At 38.5% G+C, this 21,452-nt stretch overlaps 1 protein-coding gene across 5 annotated transcripts in view; it reads right to left on the bottom strand.

Annotated features, from left to right (window-relative positions):
* The window catches only part of DCLK1 (doublecortin like kinase 1), a 226,161-nt gene that overhangs the window by 105,874 nt on the left and 98,835 nt on the right, over window positions 1-21,452 (bottom strand). For all 5 annotated transcript variants that reach the window (XM_041487253.1, XM_041487252.1, XM_041487255.1 and 2 more), the window contains one exon: window positions 5,388-5,487. In XM_041487253.1, the coding sequence (XP_041343187.1) occupies window positions 5,388-5,487 (100 nt within the window). The remainder of the gene's footprint in view (window positions 1-5,387; window positions 5,488-21,452) is intronic.

The following is a 21,452-nucleotide window of genomic DNA, read 5'->3' as shown; positions in this document are numbered from 1 at the left end:
TTAACACAACAGAAACAAGTGAGTCACACGCTGCCATACGGCCATGTACTTCCAGGCAGCCAGGGCCGAGCTGGATGCACAGGCCTAGGAAGGGAGGTACTTCCAGCACAGCTGGACACAGCTGGTCTCAGTGAGGGGTTAGAGTTTTGGGGAAAGTTGCAAAATGTCCCTCTATTGGATAAAAGAGAAACCCTGTTAATGTACTTATTGTGAGGAAGGGAATGAGAACAAGTACTGATACGCCAAATGGGAGTGAGCTGAGGGTACTGTGCAACTGCCTACAGCACTAAGATAGGGTGCAGATGAAAGTGGAGGTCCTGTAGTAGGAAGATAAAGGGGCACTGGATGCAAAGGGCTTGGAAAAATGACTTCTTGCCTTCTTGCCTTTCTGAACCATTAGTCTAAGTGGTAGATCCAGCCAGAGTCTGGCCTCTCCTGCCTTAGTTTATTTCTTCCTTGTACACAGAATATCTGTTTCCAAGGCCCAGCAGTTGTTGACATTTGAAAATATCACACTTGGATACTGTGGAACACTTTATATTTATGCCTCTGTTGAAAGCAAAGTTGTATCTCCAAGTCCCCAGAACCCACCATTACTTTCCAATTGCCAAAGCACAAGTTTTTGATGAGGGCAGAGTAAGTCAGCCAGCATGCTCTCCGCTCCTAATCCAGCCAAAAGCTGCTTAACACATCAGTCTCTGTCCTATAAATCAGGGTAGATGAGGACTATAACTGGTTTCCCCTTCCTGCCTCTTTTAGGAAGGACAGATTAATGAAGGTTGCAGAAACATGACAGCTATTAACAGGGATAAACATGATACCCCTGACCTTAAGCGCAGTTCCTGGATCAGATGCGTGTGCACGCCTCCATGCACACACGCGCGTGTGTGCGGACACCACAGAACTCAGATTTTCCTGGCAAGTTGTCTGCTGCTGGCAAGATGAAGCAGTAACACTGCTGGCCCAAAGATGCTGAGCTGAGGACTAACACAGGCCAGCAAAGTCAAAGTGAAATTAGGTTTCAAAGTTTCAGTTTTAATTTTCCCCTAAAACAGAGTCGTTCTCCTCATTGTTTCCATAACAGTAATATGTGCTTTTGACAAGCAATCTGCACTTGTTTTCACATCCAGACATTCTGCATTGCTTACACTCTGCTTGGAGGCAGAGACAATGGCTTTGGCCAGCTGAGATTGCAGCTTTCGTATATGATTCCATCGTACCTCAGTACGTGATGAAGTCTGCCATACCCTCTTTGTGCAACCCTCCAGGTTCCAAAGCACTCAGAAAACAATAACGGAACATAAAAAATAATTTAATTTAAAAAAAATTAAGTCCGATACTGCCAGCCTCAAAGCTCTCTTATTTTACAATGTTGAGAAAGAAATATCTGTATAAGCAAAGGAGATGTTCTGAATAAGGGCAAATCTCATGGGTTACTCAGGTTGCAAAATCCTATTTAAGTGCCTAAATAATAGCTGATTGCAAATATTTTTGTGAGAGTGGCCCTTAAACCTTAATCTTTGCCAACACACAGCTAAGGACTATTGAAAGGCATCCCCTGACCTCTTCTTTGAAAACTGAACAACCACCAGTTAAAGAAAACCTGGTATTTCTGGGAGACTTTCCAAAACAGAAAGCTAACAATGCCTGAAGCAGTCACTGCCATACTCTACGCTGAGGAATTTTTTTCTTCTTACAAGCTGCTGTAATGTGTGCTTCATTCATGTAATGCTCTTGTGATTACATATCCCATAAAAACTTTTTACTGAAAATACCATCATCACTGACACTTGACAAACAAGGAGTACTTTACTTCTTAATTTTATTGTCACCCACATACATCCTCATGTCTTATCAGCAGTTCTCATGATGAAAGTGTGTGTATCTATCATATCTGTTGATCATGGAGATGATTGCTAGAAATTATGATGGTGATGGTGCCTATTGTTTCTGCATTTCATGCAATGAACAGTGTGCTTAGCATGAAAACCATCTGTACATCAAGGCAGGGAAGAAACTGCAACGTATAGTGAGGACTGTTTTTTTTTTTTTTTCCTCTTTGATGGATCCCTAATTAAATGACTTTTCTTAGCTGATTGCCAAGGGGATATGCAATGCCTCTTCCTGAAAGACATAAAACAGGGAAGGGAAATGATATAAAGAAAGAACAGACCCTCATTCAAGGGCAGGTTTGAGCCTGAAGTCAAAGCAAAGCTGACCTAATTGCTCAGCCTAAAGAAAAGAAAATTGATGAGCCTACGAATTTTTTCCAAAGAAAAAGAAATCATCTGTTTCCTATGGTCAAAGAGGTAAGAAACATAGTAATGGATTTCATTTGTAGCAAGGGAATCTGGGGAAGATAGCTGAAAAACAGTAAGAAGAGTTTACCACTGGCACAGAATGTCTTGGGAGCATACAGATTCTTCATCACAGGTTTCAGAGGGTCTTGTTAGCCAAGTATGCCAGAAATTATATGTGGAATGTTAATCCCACACTTAGATGGGGAGATTGATTCACTGACTTCTAGACCAGTTCTTCTAAATTTCTGATTCTATGGCTTTTAGCATGTGCTATCCAAAGGCAAGAGCAAGCCACGGGAGCAAGAGAAACAAAGATGACTAGAAATAATGCAAACTGATGAGATTTTAGACTTTTCCTTTCTGAGAGAGTGGAATTAATCTTATCCTAAAAGCTTTTTAAGTAACTTTAAAAACATAAAGCGTGGACAAGAACAGCTACATCAGGCATATAGATGCCTTTAGAGAAGCAAACCGACATTTCTGGAGCATAATTCATATGAACCTTTCAAAACATCCACTTTCAACTGAGTCAACCAACCATCTACCATCTACTTTGTCAGTAAGTCTAAGTTTTTGGAGTTTTTTTACTGGGAAAGACATCTACTGGGAATGGCTTAGTCCCAGACAACTACCTACATGCAGCTACCTCGTGTTAGCTACGATGAATCCCAGTACAGGTGACTGGCTTCCCAACCCCCAACTTTGCCTCCTGCTCACCTCTGGTATCAGGAGTTCTAAACCCAGACCACAAAACGATGGGATTCCTCTTCCTCCCTGAGAAGTAATTCCCAAAAGCCCAGAAACCTGATTATTAATAAATTTCTTCTCTCCTTCACTGTTATTCTCATCATCTGGCTGAACCTGGAGGATACTGGAGGGATGTAGTGACGAGCCAGCAAAGTGTTGCTTCAAAATGCTTTTCAGGGAAGCAGAGACAGGCTTTACCAGCCCTGCACAGCTGGACAGCACTTCCTAATACTTGTAACGTTCTTAGATTAACTATGAGGAATCCACAGACACACACTGCGATCACATAAACTTCATTTGCCAAGCAAAACAAGTTAAAAGCTCCATTAAAAAAAAAAAATTCCAACTCTTGCTCCTGCTTAGAGAAGGCTGACTAGATGCATATCAGTTGGTACATCAGCTATTATTGGCAAGCAACCTAAACAAGTTCTCTGATATCAAACCTCCTGAAAAAGAGAGAGCAAACTTGATGTACATTTCTCAAAGGAATTAGAAACATAAGTCTGAAATCTGATTTTCTCCCCTTTCTTCATTCCTACAGGAAAAAAAAACAGTGAGTGTTCACTGAATCGTTACCTGATAGAAAAGTAAACACTACAAGTAGTAGCTAAGGTTGCATTTTCAGCAGATTTTAAGGACTTATCTTTTTTTTAAGATCAGTAAAAATGGCTTTAAGCACCAAAGTTTCAGACAAAGATACTGCTTACTCAAAGAAATGTTGATATGTCAGACAAAGACTAAGCAGAGTCAGACTATGTCTGTACTTTGGCATTAAACCTCCAAAAATCAGCTACGTACTTCCAAAAGGGATTTAAACAAATCTGTTGTTAGCATTTCTTGAGTCTTTGCTGGAAAAACTGCCACAGGGTTCACTGTGAGGAGACACTGGGCAGCCACCAGTGCCACCCTTCAGATGAGAGAAACAAGTGAATCCAGGCTACACAGTCAACTATCCAGGTGTCCCCTCCTTAAAGGCAAGGAGATCCATTCTGAGCACAAAGCCACCTGGGAAACTCCTCTGCTGGTCAAATATCCCCTCACCTTTCTAATTCCCATTCTAAAAATGGCTAAAGCTACTTTTTCACCATTTGTACATTTTGCCTTGGAGTCAACTACAGCAATTTCATTACTGCAAAGTGCAGATCTGGTGTTCTATTTTGATTTTTATTTCCATATTATAAGGTCCTCTACAGGAATGCAGAAGGTGTTCTTGCTTCTGTCTGTGCCTGACACTAAAGATCATTCCTGTGCCTGACACTAAAGGTCATTCCTGTGCCCAGAAGACACATTTTTCAGAGTCATCATTCAACTCACAGAGTCAGGTTTGCACAAGTTGCTGCTTTCTGCTCCTACACAGGCTAATGGAGCATTTTTCTGGATCTAGATAAACCAAGAGGCCCTCCTGCTTCACAGGTTAGTCAGAAAAATAGAATTACACCATCTCAAACTGTGAGAGCATAATTACATCAAAACCATGATGAAATGGTGACACTAAGCAGATACACACATAAAGACTGTGAAGTGGTTACTGCTGTAACAAAATTCTTCAGCCAAGTGTTCTTTCAGACCTTTGATAGTTTAAAAAAAAAATTAGAGATTTTGGTACCAACAGATTACAAAGATACCATGGATGGAGAAAGAGTGTAGAAGCAATAAAACTTTTGCTGTGTCTTGTTCTGCACAAAAATACATTCAATGTTGTTGGCAGTTTTGTTTGTTTGTTTGAATGCACAAAGCTTATAGTTAGTTTTTTCTTCTTTTTCCTTACAACTGTGATTCCCAAGTCAGGAATATTCTTTGTAACAATAAAGGTATCTGAAAACAAAACATGTAGTTTCCTTAGAGGATTACATACATTGATTTCATTATTGTATTAGTCAGCCTCTGGAAAACAGAGAACTCACTGAATTTTCTCAGATGACTTTGTCTGCATTTGCTGATTAGATTTATCTTCCATATAGAATTGCATCTGTCTTTCTTTATCACATTACTTATGAATCATTAACTAAATCTCAGTGATAGATAGTGGGAGTCTGAGAAATTGTGATAAAGAAACAGAATAAATTCAAAGCCAAAACATGAAAGGCCTTACCAAAAAAATGAATTCCACCAAACATGACTTTTCATACAATATGTGAAATTCAGGCTGAAATCAAGTTTTATGCTGCAATAGGCAGACAGCTTTATTGTTGCTTTCAGTTATCTTATTTTCAGTATTTTGAATTAAATATTTGTTCTATTTCTGAAATCAATCCAGGTGATACTACTTTAGTTTAATTACCATGATATGGAAATCTGCCCTTTACTCTCACTCTAAACATTTTAAAAAATACATCTTACCACTTTCATCCAGCAAGAAATCATCCTGGTAACGGAACTTTTCTGGTCCACATGCAATAAAAATGTCATCATCGCCAAAAAAATCCTGAAGGCACATCACCTGCAAACAAAAAGGAAAGGAAAGCATAGCATGAAATCCTTCACCATCAGAATTGTAACAATATATCTCCCTTTGTCTCCATCTGCATGAAAATTTTTCACTTTTAATGGAATCAACAGGGCTTCATCTCCAGATAAATTTCAAAGCTGTGCTCTGACCATCTGTTACAAGTGAGAAACACTTTTATGGCCACTGCAGGGAAAGATAAGACAAAAACCCATAACTGTCAGATTTATTACATGATGCATCTATGGTATGAGGTAAATGACTTCTGTTTGTGCGCAAGGTACCATTCAGCAGTTAGTGGGTAATTAATTTGCTTTTCAGTTCACATCTCCATCGTTTGGCTGCAATGAAACAAAGTTACAGCTTTGTATGCAGAATGAAATGCAGTTACTTCAGCAAAATCTCTCTGACAGAGAATCAAACTCACATGGGTGAACTAAGCCTCCCTCACAAAGTCTCCCTCTATACCAGAGTCAATGTGAAGTTCTCCTTGAAGGCACCAAGCTGAACAGTCAAGTCAGATGAGCTGGGAATAATTCTTCTAGTACTGAGTAAAAGGATAAGCTCTTTCTACCCCATATATTAACAGTCAGGATTACATTGGTGTGCTTTTATGTGCCTACAGGAGATTTCAGAGACTTTATTGAAGCCTTTCAGCTCCTAAAAGGGGCTTGGAAGAAAGGTGAGAACAGACTTTTTAGTAGGGCTTGTTGCAACAGGACAAGGGGTAATGGTTTTAAATTAAAAGAGGGAGCATATAAGGACTAAGTTTTTTAAAATAAGGATAGTGAAACACTGGAACAGGTTGCCCAGAGAGGTAGTAGATGCTCCATCCTTGGAAGCATTCTAAATCAAGAGTTGGATGCAACTCTGAGCAACCTGATTTATTTAAAGATGTCCCTGCTGGCAGGGATGTTGGAAGTAGGTGAGCTTTAAGTGCCTTCCAACCTAAATCATTCTATTTGCTTACAACAGCTTTTAGTTATTTTACAAGGCACTGCTTAATAATTCAATCTTTCCAATCATATGGAATCATATTAAACAAAGAATCAGCGACTTTTACCAAAAACTGACTTTGGACTTACTGATATATCTCTGACAAATTTTAAAAACAAATGAGATGTCTATCAATCTTTAAAACAAAAATACTTAATAAAGTCTGTTCTCACATCACATTTACAAGAAGATTCTAGAAGAGTAGATTAAAATATTTTTATATCAAGTTTTGTAATTAAATAGTGCACTGATGTTTGAACAGGTCAATTTCACAGAGTTTCAAATCTACAGTCAGCAAAGAAACACATCAACAGTCTCTAAAAATTGACAAAACAGTTGAGAACAGTCCAGCTGATCTAAACAAAAAAAAGAAAAAGCATTTAAAGTCTACAAAAACACAAATGAAATAATTACCTAATGAGATTTTGCCAGATTTTGGCATAAGAAGCACCCCCATCAGTCTGAAGTAACTGGAGTCTAGGGGTTATAAAAATTACACCATCAGTGCCAGAAACATGCCTGAAGGCTTTGACATCCACAACAGTTAAGAGTCTCTATAGCAGAAATGTCATAAAGAGGAAGAACAGAGGTACATGTTGTGACTTGCTTGTAGACTACTATTCATAATTAAAACAATTTTAAAGGAAGAACATTAGCAAATTAAAAAAAAACCCAGGAAACTGAGCCAACAACTCGATGAAAAAAAAATACCAAAAGAAGAACAAAGGTTGTTCCTAAATTATCCTTCCCTTAAGCAATGCATGTACTTTTAAATTCAGATCCATCACAACCCTATTTCTGTGACCACTGTCATCTTAACACTAAACACTACCTGAACACCAACATCAAAAACGTAAATATTTGATAGAGCTTTATACCATGTTCCTACTCAGTTTATGTTCTATTAGTGTATCAGCCTCAGCAACGTTTAAATAAACTCATTTGCTTCCCATCTTTCTTTTTTGTCCACAAGACATATCCTGCCTATCTTCCCACCCCATACTCCCACCAAACTTCAAACATCTCTTCTCTTCAGTCAAGTTCCTCTGAAATTGCCACCTCTCCCACTGCATGTACAAAACTACTAATTTGCAGAATAACATTAAAAATCCTGTGATTTCCTTTTTGCTTCCCGAGTTTGACACACTTCTGTGGAGTGATAACTTTTAGATTTTTCTTTATACCAAGGAGAGTATTAGAATCAAACCAGCAATAAGCAACTCTAGGCACAAAGTTGAGCTATTTTGACAACAAATATGAACACAAATTAAATTCACATTTGAGACCAAAAAAAAAAAAAAAAAAGGATTTAATAAAACCCAAAAATGCTTGGCTCTGCCCAGTTAAGAGGGTTTCTTTGAAGCCTAAACAAGACATTAAAATTCAGGTAGCAACACTTAACCAGGCTCAACTACACCAATTTTAAAGCATCTCAGGTTCAATCAGTGCAATTTAAATGCAAATAAGAAAGAAAATAGGATTAACACACAAAAAATAATTTGTGCTTAGATATCTTAGGGTTTTATTAAACTCTACACTTATAATTTAAAGTGTTCTTATGCTTGCCTCTTTTCTCCTTGCCCTCAGTTTCATACTCTGTATGCAAAATTACAGCTTTTCTTGCCTCCTGAAATTTTAATAATTTTGGAATTATAGTTCTAGCTCTTAGAAAGGCTATAGCAAGATCACAATTTCCTTTCAAATCCATCTTCTTCCAGAGTAACTTCTCTTAAGGTTTCCAGGAACCAAAGAGAAATCTTTTAATGTTGCTATTGGAAGTCCTGAGATGTCCTTCACTGTCTGCATTTTCCATCCCTTCTGTCTCTGCATCCCTGACCCTCTCTGCAAGTTCACACTCCTCAGCAGTTAAATTAAAAGGCATCTGACACATACACAGCACCCCCTTTCAGGCTTTTTTGGAGAGAAATCTGCAAACAGTTTCTATTCACACCCAGTCACCAGCTAAGCAACAGGACCTGCTTTTTATTGCCCATTTTCACTTTTGGAGAAGACGGCTCCTAAAAAGTTACAGTTTAGAAGATTAAGAATTTTTATCACCTAAGCTGGACCATACAAGTGTTTTAGAGGTCAGTGTGCTCTGCTGCATGTGATAAGCTTTAAAATTACTCAGTTTTTAAATCAGCAAATTACAAAAGCCTCCCTTGGATTTTTCTGTTGTTTTCAAGGCACAGAATCCGTCTTCTTTTTCACAAATAAGGTTTTAAAAAAAATAAATGCAGGAGTAGTCAAATGTACATCTTAAACAGAAAAAAAAAGAAAAAATATTGTCTGTCGCACACATGGTACTAAATACTCTGTGATTCTTTTTAACAAAAACCTTTTTGGTAAAGAGATGTTATTTGGTAAAGAGATGCTTTTATATATTTTGGTAAAGAGTTGTTATTTACAAAGTGTAAGAGAGACACACGAATGGTGTCTCTCTTACACTTTGTAAGGGAATGAATAAATAACAGTAACATTAGCAGAGGCCAGGAAGTGCTTGGATTGGTGGTGAGAAAGACAAATTGATCACCAGTACAGGCTTTGGTTACAGGCAAGCCACAAAAATAAAACTGGTTGACCTGGCCACAACCACAAAAAACAGAGGAGGCAGAAGATTTTGTCACGCCTAAAGTCCCCTGAGTAAGACGTACACAGTGAAGCCTGGATTCCACGCAAATCATCATTGCCCTAGTAAACAACTCAAGACACCCACATGCCCTTACAGGGGGAAACACAGGTGTATACCTAGAAAGACCCCCAAATAATTTGTACCTCAGTAGCTGCTATTGTGCTTTGACTCTCTAGTCAAAGCAGCACAGCAGCTGTGTCCCCAGAAGGGACAGGGGGACCTGGATGGGCCAGGCTGCCAGGGAAGCACAAAGCAGATCAGCAGAGCTGTCCCAGAAGGAGAACAGGGAGCAAGAGCAGCAAACTTGTCTTCCAGCCCAACCTCAGGATTGGCTCTGCACCATATACATTACATACTATAGGCATTTTGAAAAATTATCTTCACTTTTCCCTCTTTGTTTAAACAGGCAAGCATTTGGAACCAAAGAGAAATCTCCTAACTACTACTGGGACTTTTCCTTTGACTGGCCTGAAACATTAAATTTCACCTCTTTCTAGATGGTCTCCTTCTTATGGAGACCCTCCTTGTTATACACACAAAAGACATCAGAAATTGTGCTTCACATTGCGGAGTGCACATGGCCCAAGAACAGCAGCTCGCAGAGCCAATACCTGGTTATATTCTCTCACCAAAAGGAAGAAAGGGCAGTCAGAAGTGGTTTGGAGGAGGTGCAGAGGGAGAGAGAAAGGGAAAGGAGAACACAGGGGAAAAAGAGGGAAAGGCAAAGGGAAGAGAAAGAAGAGGAAGGGAATCAAGGAGGGAGAGAAGGATGGAAAGAGTGAATGGATCAATCCTTTCAGTAAAAGCATGAAATGAAAGTTACAGATGCAATCTTCTTTTACAGCTTCTGTATTCTGACTGTATTCAGGAACCTTTTAAATTCACATTTTCAAACACATCTGCAAAAAAACACCAGAACTAAATTATTTGTGTATATCAGTCACAGCAAATTGAATACTTTTCTATTCTTTTAAAATTGACCACACATCAAGCTAATACTGAAACACTGATATAGTTTAATAATAAACATTCAGAAAACAAAATTTTCCACTGCCTTCAGGAACAGGTCATACCACCAGCACATTACACCACAACCACCATGATTTACTGTTTCACTTCTTTGTTACAATTTCCATAGTGCTGGGTTCTTGGACAGGAAAGAAGCAGGGGGTGTTCTCTGTGTTTGTCTTCTTTTAATAGCGACTTAATTTGACTTAAAGCTGAAAGCTGTTTTGGATAAGCAATGAGAAAACCTCAAGCTGGCATGTCCTGAGGCATCGTGGCTGCTGGAGAGCTGGAAAGAAAAGTGAGGACAAAGAAATGAGGTGCTTAAAGCAATAGCGATGCAGAAGGCTCTCAGGAAAACTCAAATGTTAAGTGGGTATAGGGTTTTATGAAAAGTAAAAGAGAAGTGAAGCACGGCAAAATGAAAATATGAGGCATTAAGGAAGGAGGAGATACGGGCTGCCAGCCAGGTGCACACACAGAAGGTGACAGAGGCAACTGAGGCTAGCGAGGAAGGAACAGTCCAAAGGAGGGGACAGGCAGAGAGTCAGTGGCAATTGTCTCTCATCCTTCACCCCGTGATCAGCCAGATGGGAAGTTTTAAATCTGTTTTAAAGTAGCCTTTTTGAACCTTAAACCATCTCATGTTGAGTTTGATTACCACCTCTCTGATAGTGAAAAAAGACACTAAAAAATGTTTCATCCTTGGAAAAACCTCAGTGTTTAACTGACTCATGATTTTAGGACTCTGACTCATTAATTTTGTGTCAAGTTTTATGAGTTTTATTACAGAGCTCATTTTCATTTTCCAGCTACTTTTGGCTCACTCAGACTCAATGTTTAATTCTTAGGCAGGTCTCTTCAGTTATTCATGTCAAAGGAGCTCACTATACCTCTCTACTACTATTTTTCTTCTTTTAATTTGCCTCTGGCTGATTTTTCAAGTTAAAAAAAAAATTAAAAGCCCCTCTTAAGATTCAATTTGGGTCTTTACTGGTACTTTTCCTTCATTTTTCTCCTTAACCAAACTACATTTTCCACTAACCACTACCTTTGCAGTACTTACCCACTCTTTATCTATTGCTTCATGGAGGAATATGTCAGATACTGAGTTTGCCTCACTGACATCTATCCTGGGAGTCACTAACAAGTCTCATGACAGCTGTGAATATTCCTGAGAGCTTATAAATAATAGAATCACCAAATGGTTTGGGTTCCAAATGACCATGAAGCTCCTCTAGTCCAACCCCCTGAGTAGGGACATCTTCCACTAGACCAAGTTGCTTAGAGCCCTGCCACTGATCTTTAACATCACCAGGGGTGATGGGGCATCCACAACTTCTCTGGGCAACCTGTGCCAGTGCCTCACCACTCTCACAGTAAAGAATTTCTTCCTAATAGCTAATCTAAATCTACCATCTTTGAGTTTAAAAAATATTTCAAACCATTTAAAACCTTTTGTCCTATTGCAACAGGCCCTGCTACAACGTTTGTCCCCAGACTTTTTGCAGGCCCCCTTATGTTCTCCAAGGCTGCTATAAGGTTTACCCACGGCTTTCCCTTCTCCATGCACAACCACCCCCACTCTCTTGGTCTTTCTTCATATGAAAAATGCTGCAGCCCTCCCTTGCAGGTCTCAGGAGAGCAGAGTAGAGGGGGAAAATCACTTCCTAATCCTAGCAGAAATGCAGTATCAGAAGAGACCTCCTGATTTACTCCATTTATCTCCCAGCATCTCATATTAGCTTTCCCAGTTCTTTGTTCAGTTTTGTACCATACTGCTTATTGTGTAGAGCTCCGTTCAGAATACAGACCAGTAAAACAACCAACTGTTAGTCACACAGAAGGATTTCACAGCTTCAGGAAAATCAGAAATTAATCATTCCATACAGCTTTTTAGGTAATTTCTGTGAAATGAGAAATCCAAGCATATCAATATGGCCTTTTGGGGAAGGGAAAGGAAAAATACCTGTTCTTTCTAAACGCATTTGATAGCAAGTCTGGTTTTTTCTTCCCTTTCCTCAAGGAACCTCAGGCCCTCCCTTCTTTCTGAGGAAAAGGAATTATACCTCAGCTGGAATTCACAGACCATCACATATGAATATTTCCTTCAAGGTTAAGGCAAGTCTATTTCTCTTCCTTTTGGCGCAGGCTCTGAGGCTTTTATTCATACCCTTTCACATTTATCTGTCATTACACACATGCCATTACTGGAGAGTCAGTCACCTACAAAAAATTTAATTTATCATCAGTGTATATGCACTTCCTCTCTCAGCTTCTGATCCAAGTTCTCTCCTCAGGTGGTGGCTCAGCTGAAGCCATTGGGAAGTATCTGCTACACATTCCCAAAGTTAAACGGCACCAAATTCATTCTTTGCTGTTGGAGTGAAATCTCCATGGTGACAACTGCATCGTCAAGCTGTGAGAGCTTTTCAGTGAAGAAGAGCATTTTATCATGAGATTCTCATTACAAGAGTGCCCTCTGTAAATGAAGAGGAGATGGTACCGTGGGGGTTTCTGTAAATGAAGAGATGCTACCGCAGGGGTTCGAGCTGGCTGGAGCTGCTCTTTGCCAATTGGCCTGTGTGGCTGCATTGCAGATTAATGCCTCTCATTGTGTGTGTGTCCCCCCAAAATCAGATGAACACAAGACACCATCATAGCTAAAAACACATGAATTTTCGTCCTCAAAAGCAGCAGAAATAGCTTGTTCTCCTGCTGGCTGACAGGAGCAGAAGGAAAGAAAGCCAGCATCCCTGTGCCCCTGCTTCACCTGCCTCACATACATTGTCCCCACAGCTGCGTGTTGGTCACTGCTGGCTCAGGACCCACTGCTCTTCATTTTGCTTCCTCTGCCACCAATACAGAGGTTTCTCTCCCTTTGCGACTGCTGAAGATGTGGTATCAGTCTACTTCTACAAAGTGTTTATTCATCAACATCCATTCTGTGAAATACACAGCTTAGCCTGTATGATCTTTATCAGACTTGGGGAAAAAAAACTGACAGAAAAATCACCTACTTTCTTCAGTTCAAATATGCACTCAGTAAAATACATCTTTCTTGGTCACTACAGTATTTCATAAGGACATGAAAACTGTTCCATACTGTGCTTTATACACTAATCTTAATATACTGTTTTACCTCACTAATATACTTTTTTGCTTTGCACTAAATGACGGCACACCTAGAGAACCAGTAAACTTAAATTAGTTTTTCAAATGACCCATCACATTCCTGTTGAGTAACAAGTTCACTTTGTGACAAGCCCTTCTTAAAAGCTTTCACCTTAATCCTTTAAAATTCAGATAATGATAGGAGAAAGTTTGCAGTTTTTATGCACAGTAACTGCTACACTTTGGCTCAAAACATTATGTGAATCCTAAATAATTTCTCTGTTAGACTCTAATTTAGTAAACAAGCTTCTTTATTAGAGAAATTGAGGAAAGCAACAGACACCTCATGGGCTTACGTGTGACAGCAATACTGAGAAGCATTCAGATTCTTGAAAGGTTTCTCTACAGGAACCACCAACATGGCCACTTGAGACAACTCCTGTCAAAAACTGCTTCATGGCAGACAGGACAAAAGCCACGAGAATGTGGCTTTTGCACTGGAGGAGACTGAATCCTGTTAGTCACCATAAAATCCCACAGCAACTGCACAACAGATCAGCATGCTTATTATGGACAATTCAAACACCAGAACAAAGTTTGTACAGGAACAGGTAAGAAAAAAACTCTCCTCACACATTTAAAATAAATTCTTGTTAAACAGAGGATGTTTCTTCAGGACAATCAGACATTGATAGGATCGCTGATTTAACAGCAGAAGATATAATTAATGGGCCAATGGAAAAATAGTTAAGGCTTGATAGAAGAGTTCAACTAGATCTGGATTATTTTTGTTTCTTCTGCCACATTCATGTGTTTTCCCTTACGAGCTGCAATACAACACTACCGTTTAGTGGTCAGACACGCCAAGTGCGGACTCCAGCAGCCCACCTGGTTTTTTTCTCCAAACAGGTGGCAACTATTTGCTAACACTGTATTCACATAACCCTAAGAAACAGGAAATTAATATTACTCTAGTTTCTGATCACTTTGCAAAATAAAACCTTGACTTCAGGTTCTTGAATAAGTCCTTGTTAAAGGTACTAAAACAGTTTTGGAGACTGACTTTCAGAATGTGTATGTACAAGGCAAACAACTTACCCAGCTTGAAAAGCTGGGTTTTGCTGAAAAAGATGCCATGCCCCTGTGAGCCTTTTATTTTTTTATTATGACTGAATTCTGCTCTTAAATACTTAGAAAAACTAAGTACAGAATATGCTGTCCATTATTTACGGAGCAAGGAATCCTAGTATGGCTAATATCCTCTTTGTCAAGATTATATGTACTTTTACTTCATCATTCACATAACTGTACTCCTGCAACTGCACTTGCACAAAAGCAGCTGGTTTCAGAGCAGTCTCTTAAACTATCTTAAGCACTGGTCAGTGTGCTCTTCAAAAATCAGTGACACTTGCAAGATCATTGGCTGAAGAAGGCCTTTGTATAAATTTCTTGCTTATAAAAGAACACCCCACAATTTGAAGGCCATGTAGCAAAAAACCCAAACTGCTCTTCAATCACCAATGATGTTACAAGGAAAAAAATTATTTTTACCTCTATTGGAATAACACTACTTTCCAGAATACCACTGCAGATACATTAAAAAAAAAATAAATCCACAGCTTTGTTCTGTTTGCTGTGAACATCAGAGCACTGGACTACTTTCTCATGCCTGTATTCAAAGTTTTTCAAATACGCAAAAACAACCAGTTATAAATTTTCATTGTTCATATTTCATGACAAATTTTCACTGATGATCCTCCTATTAGCTTAGAGCAGCTAAATGGAGAGGCAGAGACCAGCTAGGTGAAACAAATTCATTCAAAAAAAAAATGCAGTCAGGTGCCAATTTCTGAAAATTATAATTACAGATTTGGAGATAAGAAGAAAACACCTTTCAAAAGTACAGACAAAAATGTTTTTCAGGGCAAGCTTTTAGTGCTAAGTGAAAGGAATAATTTTGCTTAGTGATGTTCACTGTGTTTAGTAAATGCATTATATTGGCCCATTACCTGAATCAAGAATTAGGGGGCCTGCTACTTCTGAAGTAGCTTTATTGCATTTCATCCATAAATCTCAAAAATAAGGTGCACACAATCAATGTTTCTCAAAAACCACTTTTTCAAAATACCTGCACACCATTAAAGCCTTCTGATTGCAACTTCTCCCTGAAATCAATACAATTCTCCAACAAAAGGCACTCTCACGATTTTACCTGAAAGCGTACAACACTGTTATTCCCATTTTCAAGTAAAAGATCTATCAAACTCATGCTATAAGGCAAGTATGAATCCTTGAATTAACTGTTAGAACAGAAGCATTTGATTAAGTTTTTACCTCCATCCACTATGTATTTTCCTAGAGGTCTGCTTATTTTTGTGAAGTTCTGCTCAGCAGGAGGTCATAAACTGGGTCCTGCTCTGCTTGGCTGGCCAGATGCTGCTCTCTACCTTCCCAGCTGGGAACTGTGGAGCAAGCTGCAACCATTTTTTGAGACACTGGGAGATCACACAGCCTCCCCTTGGAGACTGCAGAAAACACAGCTTCTCTGGGAATTGGTCCAAATAAAATTTACTGGCTGCCTGGATCCAAATCCAGATGGAAAGCTTCGATTGGTAATTTTGCTTTAGGTACTGCAATCCCTCTATAACAGAAGTTACATTTTTTATATATATACATACATATATACATATATATATATATATATTACTGACTGATAAATGAAAGCTCAAAGTTATAGTCTACACACCATTATGAAAGCATTCAATCTACGAAACAATCCAATTGTTTACCATGACATTAGATGGCATTCCAGGAGTAGTTTCTTGAAAGACCTCTAAAAACAAGATTTTCTTTTGCCTTCCAATTCAGAGCAGCCTCAGCACAGCTTTGTCAAATGTGGGAACATTTCTCGCTTTCTTGTTCTTGTGAGAGAGTGTGAACTACAAAAGTAGGTTGAAGTATGAAATTTGTAAGAGTTAATATCTGAACTGAACCCATCACACCTTGTGCCTGCAGCAGAACCAGATTCCAACCACCAATTTCAAGTAGCAGATGGACTGTGCGCAAAAAAAAAAAAACCATAGCTACCCAAATGCATTTATAGATATGAGAGTTATTTTCCCTTCTTTGAAAACACTTTAATTCCAAAATTCCAGTGCATCACCTTAATATCCATGACACAGTGTTCTCATGTTAGCTTACTGACTAATGGTGGACTCTGGTGATAATGCCATAAACTCCCATTTCTTTCAGGCATAATCATTAATAAAATGCAGGACAGCACTCCATCATAAACTGCCTGGAACATAAGTGAGATGTGTAATGGCTTTTGGCTGCACACACATGCTAACTTAAGGCTCAGCATGCAACATAGAAAAAAAAGTGACATGGTTGAATTCTGAAAAAAAAGGAGGAAAAGGGAAAACAGATGTCAAGATTTCAACAAGTTACTGCACACTGCAGCTGGGACCAGTATAAAAACAACGCAAGTCTGCTGATAATGTAGCATTTCACGTAATGATAAGGACAATAAAATAGCACAAAATGCAAAAGCTCAAACGGTTAAACACCTTCCTCAAATTCCAGAGGGTCAGTTGGGCTGAACAATAATAGTAATCCTTTCAGTAACCAGATCAAATGATTCAACCATTAAAGTTCTTCATGCTCAAGAAAAGTGAAAATTGAGAGATTCCCTTTCTTCTAAGTGCAGAATATGGACAATAAATCTAAAATCCAATCCAAACAGACATTCAGACATACACTATCTCATTACCATCACTCTTGAAACTATTTGGCAATAGTTTCTAGTATTACAACAGATGTTAACAAGATGGATAGAGAGCATGTTAAATAAACATTAATATTAATATATTAAGTGTCTATACAGCAAAGCTACTGTTCAAATTATTTATTTCCCCAAGAGCATTTCTTGGGAAATCAATCAGGGAATTTTTCTTGCTAATAACTATTAAAAATTCAAAATATTTCCATTGACAAAGACTGTATCATTCAGAAAAAAACACTAAGCAATGTAAACATGATCTACATGTGTAATCTGTACTCTGGTGAGGTGATTCTTGTAATTGCCATTCTCCCTGGGCTTTGGCTCCTTAAGATAGAGCAGTAAATGTAGAAAATGTCCAGAGAGTGAATCCAACCTACAGAAATTTACAGCGTGAAAGAGTTCAAAAGCTTAAGGATGAAGAAAGAGCAGACATCAGCAATAATCACAAAAACCTGGAATTTTAAGTCCAGCTCTGTGAAGAGACACCTTGGTCAGAACAGGGTCTCCACATCACAGGCAGACTGGTTACAACTATTGAGATTCCTCAGGCATGCTGAACATGGAGATTGCTTTCTCATGTCAGAGTTTCTTCCTGGAACAGAGCCTGTTGCTTGTGAGTGCTTCAGTACAGCAAGTCCTGGGACATTACTAAATCTAGCAAGCAAAAAATAAGCAGACTTTATAACTCCATGAATATGACATGAACCATCAGGATTAGAGGTGACAAAAAAAGAAAGCAAGCAAAAACCTCAGGCCAGCACTAGGAAAAAGGATTTTTAAAGTACTGCTACACACAGAGTCACACCTGATTTCTGAAAGATCTGAGAATTAAAAAGAAATCTGCCAAGATGTAATCAGGGTAAGTTTCAGATAAATCCCTGCCAGCAAAACATGTAATAAATTAATGTTACAATGGGAGTTGAAGAGCTTGCTCAAGCACATCTGAAAGTTCCAGCATGATGGCATAGAAAAGAATCCCTTCAAAATCCCTTCTATTTTGCTAGAAAACCTTTTTTTAATATTTAAGCTATAAACTGTGAAAGGAGGTACTTGTATGAAAAATCAATATCCAGAGCCCTTAATTTTAAGATTAAAATTATTACAATACACTGGTACTATATCTTCAAAACTATTTGTTGCCTAAGAAAATGTAAATGAAATGTTTTTGCTGCCATGTAACCCTTCCATATTCATCACTAACCTGACTGCTGTGTATTTATAGATTGCACAAGCCAAAACCATTGCATTCATGCTTAATTTAATCTGTGCACCCTTAGGTTGACTTATTTTAAGCTGTAGCATAGCTTAGAGGAAACATGTGGAGATGTAGTAAGTACCAAAGGAATTTGTTTTGATTATTTTTGACATAATAAGATATATCAAACTAACACGCTTATGCAGATGCACATCTCTGCTGGCAGTGCAGCATCACTCGCATGCAAAGGCCATACCAAAAATACCTGCCAGATGTGTTTGGAAATGTTATGCTATTTAACAAACATTCGAAGACTTGACTCATACCCAAAATGAAATCAAAAGGATGAAGCAATCTATGCTCAGGCAGTGCAGCCCCAAATAACTTACTGAACTGGAGGTCTAGAAGTGCAGCAAGTTATTTATCTGTTAGGCTGTTCCTTACAAAACTTGATAATCTTTTGCATTGTATCCCCTGTGTTCTGATTCTACTACCTGTTATGAACTCAATAGCCTTCAGCTACAAATTCTTTACTTCTAAGATCCTACATCTCAGAGGGAATGATGTGATAAAGCATCATGAAATAAGTCACCTTACAAAATGTAGGAGAATTTAGCACATTTGCAATTCAGAAGGCTGCCAGGCACAGATAAGTTCTAAAGAAAAATACAATCACAGAAAATAGCACCATGTCAGAAAGGGAAATTTGCACCAAAAGCAATTTCACCTGTGATAACGCCTTGCAGTGTCTCTGAATTTCCTTTTCTCTTCCTGGTGTTCTTCTGCAGCACAAAGGTTAAGATCCCCAGGACAGCCAATCTCCACACAGCATCCAACTTCATTTTTTGCATCCAGAACAACCCAGGAAATTAAGTTCTGTCCATATACCTATCTCTACACATCCCATGTGTATCAATACAAACTGATCCAAAATTCCCGGGATCAATCTGTAGCTGCCAACATGATGAACCAAAAAATATCTGGCCCATAAGAAAAAAAATAAAAAAAAAACAACAAAAAAAAAAAAAAAAAAAAAAAAACAAAAAAACCAAAAACAAAAAACACCAAACCAAAAAAAAACCCCAAACCCCATCTTTTTGGACAAACCTTTTTATCTCTTCTAATTTTAGGCATATCTGTGAAATGTCATAGCCTGAATCTCTCTCCTGTGCTTGCATTTAGGTTTGGGGAGATTTTGGATTTTTTGTTAACTGAGAAATTGAAAGAAGTGGGTTGCCAGCTCAGAAGCAAAGCAGAGGAAAAGGTAAGTATGCTAACCACCTGAGAGCAAACATGGAGCCATGGATACACTAATTGTTAAAGCTGTGTCATTTGTGCAACACTAAAGAAAATAATTACCAAGTGAGGCAAAAGCAGAAAGAAAGAACTGAATACACAGCCCACACAGTCACAGATGGTGACACACTCTGATGGGGATGGAAGCAATTATGAGCCAGTCTCAGTCCTGGGACTATCCAAGGAGTCCTTGAATGATATTCACAAACATTAGGCACGTGACAGGGGATAAGCACTCTCATATTAATGGCAAGGCTCCAATTACTCCAACTGGTTTCATTCGTTTGCAAGTGATGCTAACTTCTTTCAGCAAGTGCAGGTAGAGCTTAAAAAAATATGAGAGGATTTTCTTTCTTAAAAGATAGTGCAGTAATAACTTGATATTGGAATGCAAATTTTAAGTCTTTTTATTGCTTAAAGGAAAACCTGAAAAAGGGGAACGTGAACACAGAAAAATCACTGCCACAACCAAGGTTGCAGAGTGCTGCCATGTGCTTTAAAACTGTTCAAGGGGTCTCAGCATAGTTACCCTTCTCAATGCAACTTAGGCAGCAATGCACATGAGAAACATTTGGTTTATGTTAGCTACATAATTACAATTTCCTAGCAAATTTATAACAGGCAACAGATTCACTTAGCCAAAAATATCTCAAACATACTCAATTACTTGAGTTTTCCCAATCATTTAAAACAAAAGTAACTCTACAATCCCCCAAGATACTTCCTTCCACCCCTTTGCATTTTTTCTAGAAGTACTTCCTTTGCCTTTTATTCAAGCCTTCAGTATCATCCTACTTTGCTGAAGCCAATAGTGGTCATGTTTTCCCTTCTTACAAGAAAAATTAACCTGAAAGCATACAAAATGCCTACTGCCTATTTCAGAGCAGTAACCTGGTACAGAAATAACCCACAAGGACCCAGCATAAGCTCTCAGTAGGAGCCAGGGATTTTAGTACCAGCAGCGATGGAGCTGAAAAAGACCAGAGTTAGGATCCAGAAAGATGCATTATAGGTCTTTTTACTTAGCAATGTCCAATTTGTGCATATTCTTTTTAAATAGAGATCTATTAAATCATATTTATTTTTACCTGCCATTACACACAGAGGGAGGAATCTGTGTTTTGTGTTTAACACAAAAGTTAAATTCATGAATATTCTCTTTCTGAATAGAAAGAGATTTCAGAAAAGGTGGTTCAGAGGAGGAACACCTGGAAGTGTTTTGAATTAATTTTTCAGAGGTGTCTCACTGCTGACAGACATAATAACTTACAGTGTCAATAAAAGCCTCCAGTTAACCTTTAGCAAATACATTTACTTAGCATCCCTAATTGTCTTAAGACTTCCTAAACCTGTTAATCAGTGTGGAAAAGTGACAAAACAGAGACACAACACTGGAAGAGAGCACTAATAGAGATTTGTAAGGCAAAAACATGTATATATACAAAGATATATATATATATAGATATGTATGTATATATATATACACATAGCCAAAGATCCTCCAGAGTACATTAGAACTTGTTTCTGCAAACAGAAACTTGATCAAGTAATGTATTAATTCCTTTAAAGTGACCCAGAAGTTAATGGAAAAAATATTCATGCAGGGAAAAGCCACCCACACTGGAATGGTACAATGACTCAGCCAACTTAAGGGCTCAGGGGAACAGTAAGATCCGAGTCACTATCTGGGGCACCTTCTAAAATATCTCCTGTGTAAAGATCACCGTCTACCTTGCTGAATTCATCAGTGGCCCCTTCAGGATGAATTCATCACACTAATGGCAGGCAGCAGCCCTGCCCTGCCTCTGAACTAGCCGTGAATATTCAGAGAAATGAATACTGCCTCCAAATGAGACTAAACAATTCCTGGTCCGTCAGCAGCGGCTCCAGAGGTCTTAATTCAATTCTAACTACCCAGAGCAGACCCCAAACTCTCA

The sequence above is a fragment of the Pyrgilauda ruficollis genome, unplaced genomic scaffold, assembly GCF_017590135.1.
Source record: "Pyrgilauda ruficollis isolate IOZ18807 unplaced genomic scaffold, ASM1759013v1 scaffold8, whole genome shotgun sequence".
In the NCBI taxonomy this organism is placed as follows: domain Eukaryota; kingdom Metazoa; phylum Chordata; class Aves; order Passeriformes; family Passeridae; genus Pyrgilauda; species Pyrgilauda ruficollis.
This window is presented reverse-complemented; position numbering and strand designations above follow the sequence as displayed.